The sequence below is a fragment of the Phalaenopsis equestris genome, unplaced genomic scaffold (assembly GCF_001263595.1).
Source record: "Phalaenopsis equestris unplaced genomic scaffold, ASM126359v1 Scaffold000865, whole genome shotgun sequence".
Lineage (NCBI taxonomy): Eukaryota > Viridiplantae > Streptophyta > Magnoliopsida > Asparagales > Orchidaceae > Phalaenopsis > Phalaenopsis equestris.
In genome coordinates, this window is record NW_018165305.1 from 1 (window position 1) to 10,221 (window position 10,221).

The 10,221-nt window shown below is 32.7% G+C and overlaps 1 protein-coding gene across 3 annotated transcripts; it reads right to left on the minus strand.

Moving 5' to 3' along the window:
• Positions 1-339: 339 nt before the first annotated feature.
• Positions 340-7,650, minus strand: LOC110031906. 3 transcript variants are annotated; one of them, XM_020735339.1, is made up of 9 exons: positions 7,362-7,650; positions 7,014-7,078; positions 6,756-6,878; positions 5,917-5,984; positions 3,544-3,616; positions 2,670-2,779; positions 2,485-2,586; positions 894-993; positions 340-622 (listed from the first exon to the last, which is right to left on the minus strand). In XM_020735339.1, exons 3-9 carry the CDS (start codon positions 6,837-6,839, stop codon positions 446-448), a joined length of 714 nt encoding a protein of 237 aa, XP_020590998.1. In that variant the 5' UTR covers positions 6,840-6,878; positions 7,014-7,078; positions 7,362-7,650; the 3' UTR covers positions 340-445. The 3 variants fall into 3 exon arrangements, with proteins under 3 accessions (XP_020590998.1, XP_020590997.1, XP_020590999.1); XM_020735338.1 differs by having other exon boundaries at positions 7,014-7,083; XM_020735340.1 differs by lacking the exon at positions 3,544-3,616 and adding an exon at positions 5,292-5,365 and having other exon boundaries at positions 2,670-2,775; positions 7,014-7,083.
• Between the last annotated feature and the right edge of the window lie 2,571 nt (positions 7,651-10,221).

Genomic DNA, 10,221 nt, shown 5'->3' on the forward strand with positions numbered 1-10,221 from the left:
ATAATGCAACCTACCCTCCATGGTAACAAGTTATGAAAAGGCAAATAATAAGAAAATTAACCTCAAAGCAATCAATAAATATTTACAAGAAAGCATAAAAAAAGGCTAGATTAGCTTCAAGACTCATGCAATACAAATTCATGTATAACACTAATCTGGAAATACATTCTAATTTCCAAATTTAACCTGATTAAACTTGTATCAGGATATACTAACATAACTAACATAAAATTTGGGGGTGACGCAAAGTTTTCTAAATTTTTTCTATTTTCAAAAAAAAAAAAAAAAAAGACAAAGAACTTCTCAAACAACACATACAATTTTTCAAAATAACCCTGCATTTCTAATCATCCAGCATTCTCTCATACATTGTAATATTGATAAAGGAATAACATTGAGGTAATTAACATTACATGTGCATAATGAATAAACAATTAGAAGCATTTTAAGTTATACGGATGAGAAGAACTACCATAATGAATAAACTCATCATAATAAATATAATGAGCCAAGTGAGGCATGTAGTTTTCGAGCTCTCTGAGTATACCTGAACAGCGCGAACATTGGCACGGCCCGTGCTCGCCAAGCTCTGCTCAACAGCCCTCTCTGTAGAGTCCAAAATCTGCCCATATAGACCACATTCAACAATCAAAATAAAGAGATCAATAGCATTTACATATTAACCACCTAAACTTTACGTTTTGCATTTAAAACACCCAAATCATTCATATTACATAAAAAACCACCATTTTAGCTTTGAAAAAGTGGAATACACCATTTCATGCACAGTTAAGGAGGCATGTATGTAAGAATTGATGTTTAGGTGCCAGATATGTAAAAACATAGGAACTGAATGGTATGCATTTAAATCTTCCAAAGAATAAAGAAGTTACCATTTCAGTTTCATTCAAGGATTTATTCATCAGGAGACTGCTTTCCTTTAGTTGTTTTGCCAAAGTAACCATTTCATCTGTTAAATCAGACTGAAGTTTTCTGCAAGACAAATAATAGATTTTTAAACTCGTCACCAATAAAAATATATTATCTACCATAATTCAAGGTATTTTCAAGATAAACAAACAAGCCATCTTTCATATTCTTAAAAAAAGGTAGGGATAATTACAAATAGAGCACTCAGTGATTTTTATTTATTTATTTATTTTTTAACTACCAAATTGGTGCATTTACATGCGTCATGATCAAATCATTGAGAATTTGATAAAAATGAAAAATATGGGCTGAGATTTTATCGTAAATTTTGATATTTGAGTGAAAATTTAAAAACTGGATGAAAGAGGGCGCTAGGTTTGTAAATAGCAATGTTTTGAGTGCTATGATATGCTAACAAAACAAATGAATTGATAGCAATACATTTAGTTAAAAAATATATGGAAAATTTGATTTACCAGTAATCACGTGCTTCAATAGTAAATATTCCAGAAAGGACTATTTAATGAAATTTCTTATGCAGGAAGAAAAAAAGTCAAGCCTACTTTACATTTTCATCCACTCTGGGAACATAATTAGTTTTCTGCTCATAATTGTACTCCTAATGTAAGAAACTTCCGTCATCATCAGGATAATATAAGAGCTTTCTGCCTTAGAGAAACAACTCTATTGCAAGGTTTCTGTCACATGAAAACACATCATGCGAAATGTAATTTAAAAAATTAAAGGGAGGTTCACATACATAACACTCAGTTCTTATAAATTTACATATCTAACACCTAAAGTTTCCTTGTCACAGTTTTTTTACATTTATACTACCAAAATCTTTCATATCACATAAAAAATATCACCAGTTTAACTTTTAAAAAGTGAAATAAAACTTTTCATACATAGCTATGGTACGTTAAAGTTGAAGTTTAGGTGTTAGATATGTCAATACATAGAAGTTGAGTGGTATAGATATACATCTTCCAAAACTTAAACCATGCTCTGTCAAGATGTTCTGTCAAATGCTTTTGAACTGCATTAATCCTATTCATCTAATTTAGCTAGGGGTGTAACGGAGCCAAGTCCAACTAGTGAGCTCGTGAGCCAACTCCTTTAAAAAATATTTAATTAAAATAAAAATATTCAAAATATACTAAAATTCTATACCATATGTTGAAGTTATTAAAAATATAAAAAAAAATGATATTTTACATTTCATATCAATTAATTTCTTATTATTTTTCTTAATTCCTCGTTCAAGTTGACATTTTAGTATAACACGAGGTCACTAGCTTGTATTAACAGTGTTTTCTCTCTTTAACAATAAATAAGCCGGCTTGAACTCGTCAAACTTGAGCTCGAACTTGATTAAATTAGCTCGACTCTACTCGCTTACACGCCCGAGTCCTACCAGACAAGAAGATCAAGGGCGAAGAAGTTGAACAAGAAATCAACAGAAGTATGCTTCTTTGAAAACGAGTCAAAAAATAACAATGATTAATCGTGAAAAAATTTAAAATGGACTGGCAGAAAAGGGTAAGAAAATACCTATGCTTCTCAATATGTGCATGTGCTTCTGCATCCAATTTTACAGGTGTTCCAGTATCCATCGCGACTGTCTCATGGTTTCTATCAACTTTTGTTACAGATCTACCGATTTTAGAGCCACTAAATCACCTCATGTAAATAGACAAAATGAGCAGCATGGAAATAGAAAATATTAGCATACTTACGCAGTTCTTCTTCTCAAGCTGGGAGTAGGATATGTATGGCTTTCAGGATTCTCTGATACAGGAACAATTTCCTCAACAGAAGTTTCTTGAACAGCCTCCATAGATTCTGGCTAGCAGATTTATTAAAGAATTTCAACAAGCACACTTAATGAAATTTTCAAAAAAGCATAGATGAAGAAACAAGAACGACTACCAAAAATTAAGATTTCGGTTAAATAAGAAGAAAGCACTGAAAAAGACATCTAAACCTGATGACTTGAGCATCGGAACTCATTCACACAAACAAAAACTAGTTTAATTTTCTATCTAAGAATGGAGAGCTATAAATGAAAGGGGCATTTACATTCATAGCACATAATTCTTATGTATTTACATATCTCAAACTTAAAATTTCATATTTACACACATGGCACTCAAATATTTAATGTCAGGTAAGAATAGCACTATTATCATTTTTTAAAAGTGAAATACAACTTTTGATGCATTGTTTTGAAGCATCAATTTACAATATGTAAATATGAAAGTTTAGGTGTGATATATGAAAATACATTTTGTGTGCTCAGTACGATTAATTTCCCTAAATGTAATTATAAATATCATGCATGTAGATGTTGGCTAATCCAAAGCTTGAGCTGATTAATCATAGTCTCAATTAAGACACATGAAATAGAATTAGTGTTAAAAGGAAAACAAACGAACCATTTATGTTTGAATAAAACAATTTTACAAAATAGAAAAATCAGTTAATTTGCCAAAATTAAAATTGCATGTTAACCAGTATTTCGACTAAAATTACAGCATTAAATTCATCCTACAAACACCATCCAAAAGAAATCTCAAGAGTAGGATTGCTCCTAAAGGTGTCGAGCCATACTTCAGGAACTAATAATCTAGCAGCAAGGGCTTCAACCTTCTCTGAATATTCATTAAGTTTGGCCTTTGAAATGCTGAAAAAAAAAACCCAAAATAAGGGCCATTAGGGGGATGAGAAGTCAGACAAGGAGAAACATATTATTATGGAAGAGGTACATGCATGCCATGTCACTCACTTCTTATTCATTTACATTTCTAACATTTAAACTTCAATATTTGCATTTATGTCAAATTATTTATGCATGAAAGGTTGTATTTCACAGTTGTATTTCACTTTTTAAAGTTAAAATAGTGATATTTTTTATTCAATATGAAAGATTTGAGTGATAAAAATGTAAATATTTAGATACTTAAATACAAAAGAATTGGGTGGAATGAATGTCCCATTTTTTAAAAGCTTAATATGTTCGAAAAACTACTAAAACTTAAATCAAAGCTTTATACAAAATAAGAACATGATTTGCGATCAATGTTTTTTTAGGAACAACATGATAGTAAAGTTAAAGTACACCATACAAGTAAAATGACCGTTTAAAATTAGCATTAAATTCAGATAAAATGGAACAATGGAAAGATCAGTGCATGTACAGCTTCCAACAATTAGACAATTAAAACTGAGGAAGATTTACACGCATAACACTCAATTCTTATGCATTTACATATCTAACACCTAATCTTCAATTTTTGCATGCATGCCAACTCACCTATGCATGAAAAGGTGTATTTCATTTTTTAAAAGTCAAAATGATGGTATGCTTGATGTGCTATGAAAGATTTGGGTGGTACAAATGTAAAAAATAAAGTTTAGGTGTTGGATATAATTGGAGCGAAGGAAGTAAATTCTTAAATTTATAGGTTTAAAACCTAAAGCAAAATAGAAACACTCCAGAATACTCCAATCTAAACTCAAGCTTAGATTAATTTTTGCTAAAAAAAACCTACATGAAAAAAAAATGGGGAAGTAACCTTTTTCTACAAAGATTTGTGTTTATTCCTAAGCTCAAATCTTCATTTTGTTCTCATCTATCATCTCAGAGTTCGCTCTCCAGAAAATCTTGGACCAATCATTTTTATTTCTTATACAATGTATTGCATTATTTATTTATCTGATTTATATTTTTTTTCATTAATGAACTTACGAGAAATCTTATTTGGCAGTCTATTTGTAATTCTGTGAAAGCATTTACGATTAAAAAGCAATTTTATCTTATACAAATTGTGAAAGAATACACTATTATTATATAATAGCATATCATCAAAAGTTACTGTGTTTAAACGAGCGATCCACAAATTAAAAACCTCATTTTCCAACTCTTATTTCGATGAGAGAACACCAAATATCTCATTTTGTATTTGATTATTCATCCAAACAATTCTTGAGTGGGGCTCGTTGCGTCCTAGAAAATTCTTATCGGTAGAGAATTTTTTGCATTAGTTCAGTATAATTTTCTAGCGCACATACAAATAAAAATGCAAAGAAAACAAAATTTTTACATGAAAAAAATCTTGGAAAGAAAAAAATCGTGAGGCCTAGCCCAATCAAAATAAATCACTAAGATAGTAAAAATACTGAGGTTCACTATGCTTTGAGGGAATATGAAATTAAAAAAAAAACTACCAACCATGGCTATATAGTAATAGTTCGGTTACAACAGTTTGGTCTATAACAATTGTAACTAATGGCTACGAAAAAAGCTATTATCTGCAACAATTACAACTAGTGGTCGACAACGGTTGATGGTTAATCACCTGCACTTCTCTTCAAGAGTCGTACTTTAATTGTCAGTTTACTTTTCCTTTCTCCTTCCCCTTCAAGTGAAAAACTGTGATCTATTTAGAGTTTTTGAGAGGGGCATTTAAATAAATTCAGCTAAGATCTCAAAAAAAATATATCGAACAGTTCGTATTGATTCCCTTGATCACAACAACAAGTCATTATCTCACAGATCGGCTACATAAATGTTTTTTCTCCATTGCGTTTTATTTAGTGTCTTGAATCATTGGTTATTTTTTCAACATTTAGGTGCCTTAACGACCTCAAAATTAAATGATATTGGGCTTGTTGAGTTCCTTTCGTTGACTTGCTCAATTTAACTATATACATGCCAAATTTTGAGAACGTGTTACATACATATATCACCCAATTCATATGTACTTACATATTTAACACTTAAACTTTACTTTTTACATTGATATCACCCAAATCCTTCATATCAAATAAAAAATATCATGATTTTGAGTTTAAAAAAATCACTTTTTTATGTATAAGGCAACATGTAAAAATTGAATTTTAGGTGTTAGATATGTAAATACATAGAAATTGAGAGGTAGGCCTGCAAAGCTTTAAATAATTTGTACAAGTATGATGCCTCACCCGGATACTCCACCCATTGCAGACTCTGCTCCTATCTGTTCCAATAACTCACGTGCTGTTGTAACATACTGCAAAGTTGCACAAACAAGTATCACAAACCTTGAAAAATACCAAATTATACAAATAAATGGATTCATAGTTTCCTACGCCATCAAAAGGTGAACCAAATTATTCTGTCTATTGTTTTGAACTTATACTAATCAGATAGTAACTATTCTAGAAATGAACTAAAGTTCCGTCATCCTCATCATACATAACTTAAAACCAACAATAAAAACTGGGGCATTCACATATATACCCAACAATTCTTATGCATTTACATATAAAACACCTAAACTTTACTCTTTACATTAATACCACCTAAATCTTTCATATCACATAAAACGTATCACCATTTTAACTTTAAAAAGTGAAATACACATTTTCATGCATAAATAAGAGACTTTTATGTAAAAAATTGATGTTTAGGTATTGGATATGTAAATACATAGGCATTGAGTAGTATGTTTGTAAATCTTCCTAAAAAATTTCATCAACATCCACATACCCAATTCAATAATGAAATCTCATTCTCAAAAGCTGCCCTCATAACCAACATTCCTGTGAAAAACAGTATTGTGGAAAGAACCCAACATCCACATACCCAACATTCAAGATATGCAACAAAGAACAGAAAATGAAATTTCTTTCACGATTAAGAACAATCTGAGACTCGCATGAGGATTTCAAACCAATGTGAATTCCATGAACAATCGAATTCATGAGGAACACGTACTGGGACAAATCAACGCGGAAAAACCGTGACAAAGCAGTATAAAAATGCACAAAATTTCACTCACATGGATTAGCTTTACTTGATTCGATTGACGGGGGGCAGCTGCAAGCAACCTCCTCAGGTTCACTTCGTTCTTGCTCAGCCCCATGTGTAAACCAGCAAGTTCACTTCATATACTTCTCTAAGGCTAATGGATCAAAGAATCCGGAATAAATAACTATATAAGAGAGCATAAGGTTGAAGAACTGCACTGAACTTGCATAACTTATTCGTAGATTCGTTATGTAGAATTTAAAGGTATAATAACAAGTAGAAGAATTACAGAACGCGCCGATCCAAACTGGCTGCAATATCCAGTAGAAAAAAGGACGACGAATCCGATATGCACTGAACTGCTTCAAAAATCAGGAATCAGATGCACTGTTCAACTCCAAATAACTACATAATAATAAGTAGATCATCGGTAATTTCAAAACATGAGAAGAGCAATAAATCCTCATCTCATTTTGTTAATCCCAGCCCAACAAAACTGCATCGAAATTCTAACATTATAGATCAAGCAATGCAATCGGGGCTGCTTGGTAGCCGGATTTAAGCAGGATTTAGAGGATTTAACCTAAATCCTGCCAAACAGCAACAAAACACAACTTTCCCACAGTATCTTAAATACCTTTTCTTCTTCGTTGGATTTACAGGATTTAGATGAGCTGAAGCAAGCGAAACTGGCGGGATGAAGGAACATAAAAACGAGGGTTGGTCGGGTAGAAGCGGAGTGGAAAAAGGAGATATAGTGGAGTTTCGGAGATCTTTGAACGTCGCGATCCCGTCGCTCCCTTCCGAGCTAGATCTATTCGCAACGGTACCGCGATTGTTTCGGGGACGGAAGGGGAGAAAGGATACGGTAGGCGATGGTTTCAGGCGAAACCAGGAGAAGGAGAAGCGAGGTAGGCGAGGTTCGCCGGAGATGGGAAGCGAAATGAGAAGGCAGTTTTCGGTATTTAATATAATTTTATCCACTTAATTTTAATTAATTTAATTGATTAATATCAATAATCAATAATTATAAGAGTATTTACACATGTATCACACAATTTTCTTTTATATATACCTATTTAATGAATAAAAAATAATATTTATGAGCATAACACTCAAATTTTTAATATTATATTAAAAAATATTATTATTAATTTTTATTTTAAAAGTAATATATATTTTTCAAACATAATTTTACTCACAAAGGCGTTATAATTATAAATATTAAACTTCAGATGTTAAACATTAAATGCATCAAAATTTTGATATGCATTTAATTTTTTCATAAACATATTATCAAGTTATTAAAATTATATAAATTTTATCTATAATTATTTAATAATTACTTAACTTAAAAAACAAATATTAAATTTAATTATTTTCTATATATTTATAATAGAACATTAATTGTCTAATAACAATATCATTATTGGGTCATAAGCTCCGAATGTAAAAGTGTGGCTTTATGTTTGATAGTTAACAACCAATATAATTTTTTTGTCAAATAACTATAACATAAATTCTTTATATCATTATGTTAATATTTATACGTTCCTCAGAAGTCACACATTATATGGATTAAATGAAATAAAAATGTGTACAAGGGTTGCTGCATCAACGACTAGGTGCACATTATGGATGAATACGGGCAAAATTGTTAGACCATGAATCTAATATTACGATATGAACATGAAAAATAGATGTAATACTAATATATTATACATATGTGAATCAACCATAATAATCGAGTGTGTAATTGATAGATGTTACAATATGTCAATTAAAACACATTTTTTTAGTTATTTTATCATTTAAATTATTTTAAAATAATTGGTTAATAAATAATAAATGAATGTTGGAAAACATATAAAAGAAAGATTTGATATGTAAACTTTGAATAATTTTAGGACTACGTTATACGCCCAATTTACAGCACACACTCAGATGAAAATGAATCAACATGTGATGACACCAGAAGTTTTTATGTGGAAAACCCGTAAAAGGAAAAAATCACGGGGCCTTGACCCAATTATAAAAATCCACTATAAGTTGACGATTACAGAGGTCCCTTGTCCCACAGACGGAAAATGGTTAATAGATTTTTCAAGGTACAACATCGGTTAACGATGTCTAGTTGGAGATGATCGACGGAGGTCGGCTGTGGTTGACGGTAGTCAACGACAATCGATGACGGTCGGTGGTGGTCGACAGAGGTCGGCGGTGGTCGCAGATGGTCGGTGGTCGACAGAGGTCACCGGAGGTCGGCAGTGGTCGCAGACGGTCAGTGGTCGACGGAGGTCAACGGTGATAGGTGGTGGTTGACGGTGGCCGGTGGTGGTCGACATAAATCGGCGATGACAGAGTGATGTTGGACTTGAACTCCTTCTCAAAGCCTCAAGTTCTCTCTCAAGCCTTCCCCCCCTTCATGTGAGGGGTGAGGCTCTATTTATAGTGTTCTGAGCAATTAATGCAGGAATCTGAACAATTTTGATCGGACGGCCTGAAGAGCTTCCCTCAATCAGATGATGTTTGATGGACATTTGAGTGTCTTAACGATGTCAGAATTGAGAAATCTTGGGCTCGTTGGATTCGACTTGTCGAGACGCTCGATTCGACTATAAAATCACTAGATTCGACATCCGTTTGATCTTTCAAATGGCTTTGGAAATCCTTCAAGAATGGTTTAATGATTTGATCTGGGCTTGATTTGACTCGGATTATGCTAGTTTTATATCATTGGGTTCGTTTCATCGCGCTGGTCAGTTTAACTATAAGTTTACTGAAATCAAAGCTCTGGATGACTTTTCATTAAGACTTGAATATTTCTTGATCAAAATATTGTCTTAAGATCCATGTCATGCTTCGAGATTTGTGCCAGATGATGATAATTTGTTGATGGCGTATCAGTTGCAAAGCTTTTATGTGACAAATCTTCTAAATGTTCCCATAAGCTTTTATTCACGCACGTTGGCATTTTTATTATATGTTTAGTAATAAATGCTCCCATAAGTTTTATTCTGCTCTGATAGTGTTGTGGTAAAGCGTTGCGACAAAGTGTTGCGATGAAGCATTACGGTGAAGAGTTGCGGCAAAGCGTTGCGGCAAAGTGCTGCGGTGAAGCGTTGCGGTGATGAGTTGAGACACGAGGCATTACGACGGTGTGCCCCGACAAGGTGTCAAGCCGACGCGACACGTTGTGGCCAGCGTCACGACGGGGCGTTGCAGCAGAGCATCACGGTTTTTGTACTTGATGTTGAGGACTGGTAAAAATAGTTCATCAAAGAAGGATTCATGGGGGGGTTTTTTTTTGAATGTCAGAGCGAAAAGCCAATGTTATTTATAAATTCTAGTATGTAATAAGGTTATCAGGGGGATAAATCCCCAATAACCTTTAACTTTCTTGATGCTATGCATCAGAGTATTACTCGATGATGTTCAAATATATTGGAAAACATAGAAAAGTAATATGTGTGGAATGTGCCAGGTGTAGTCCAATA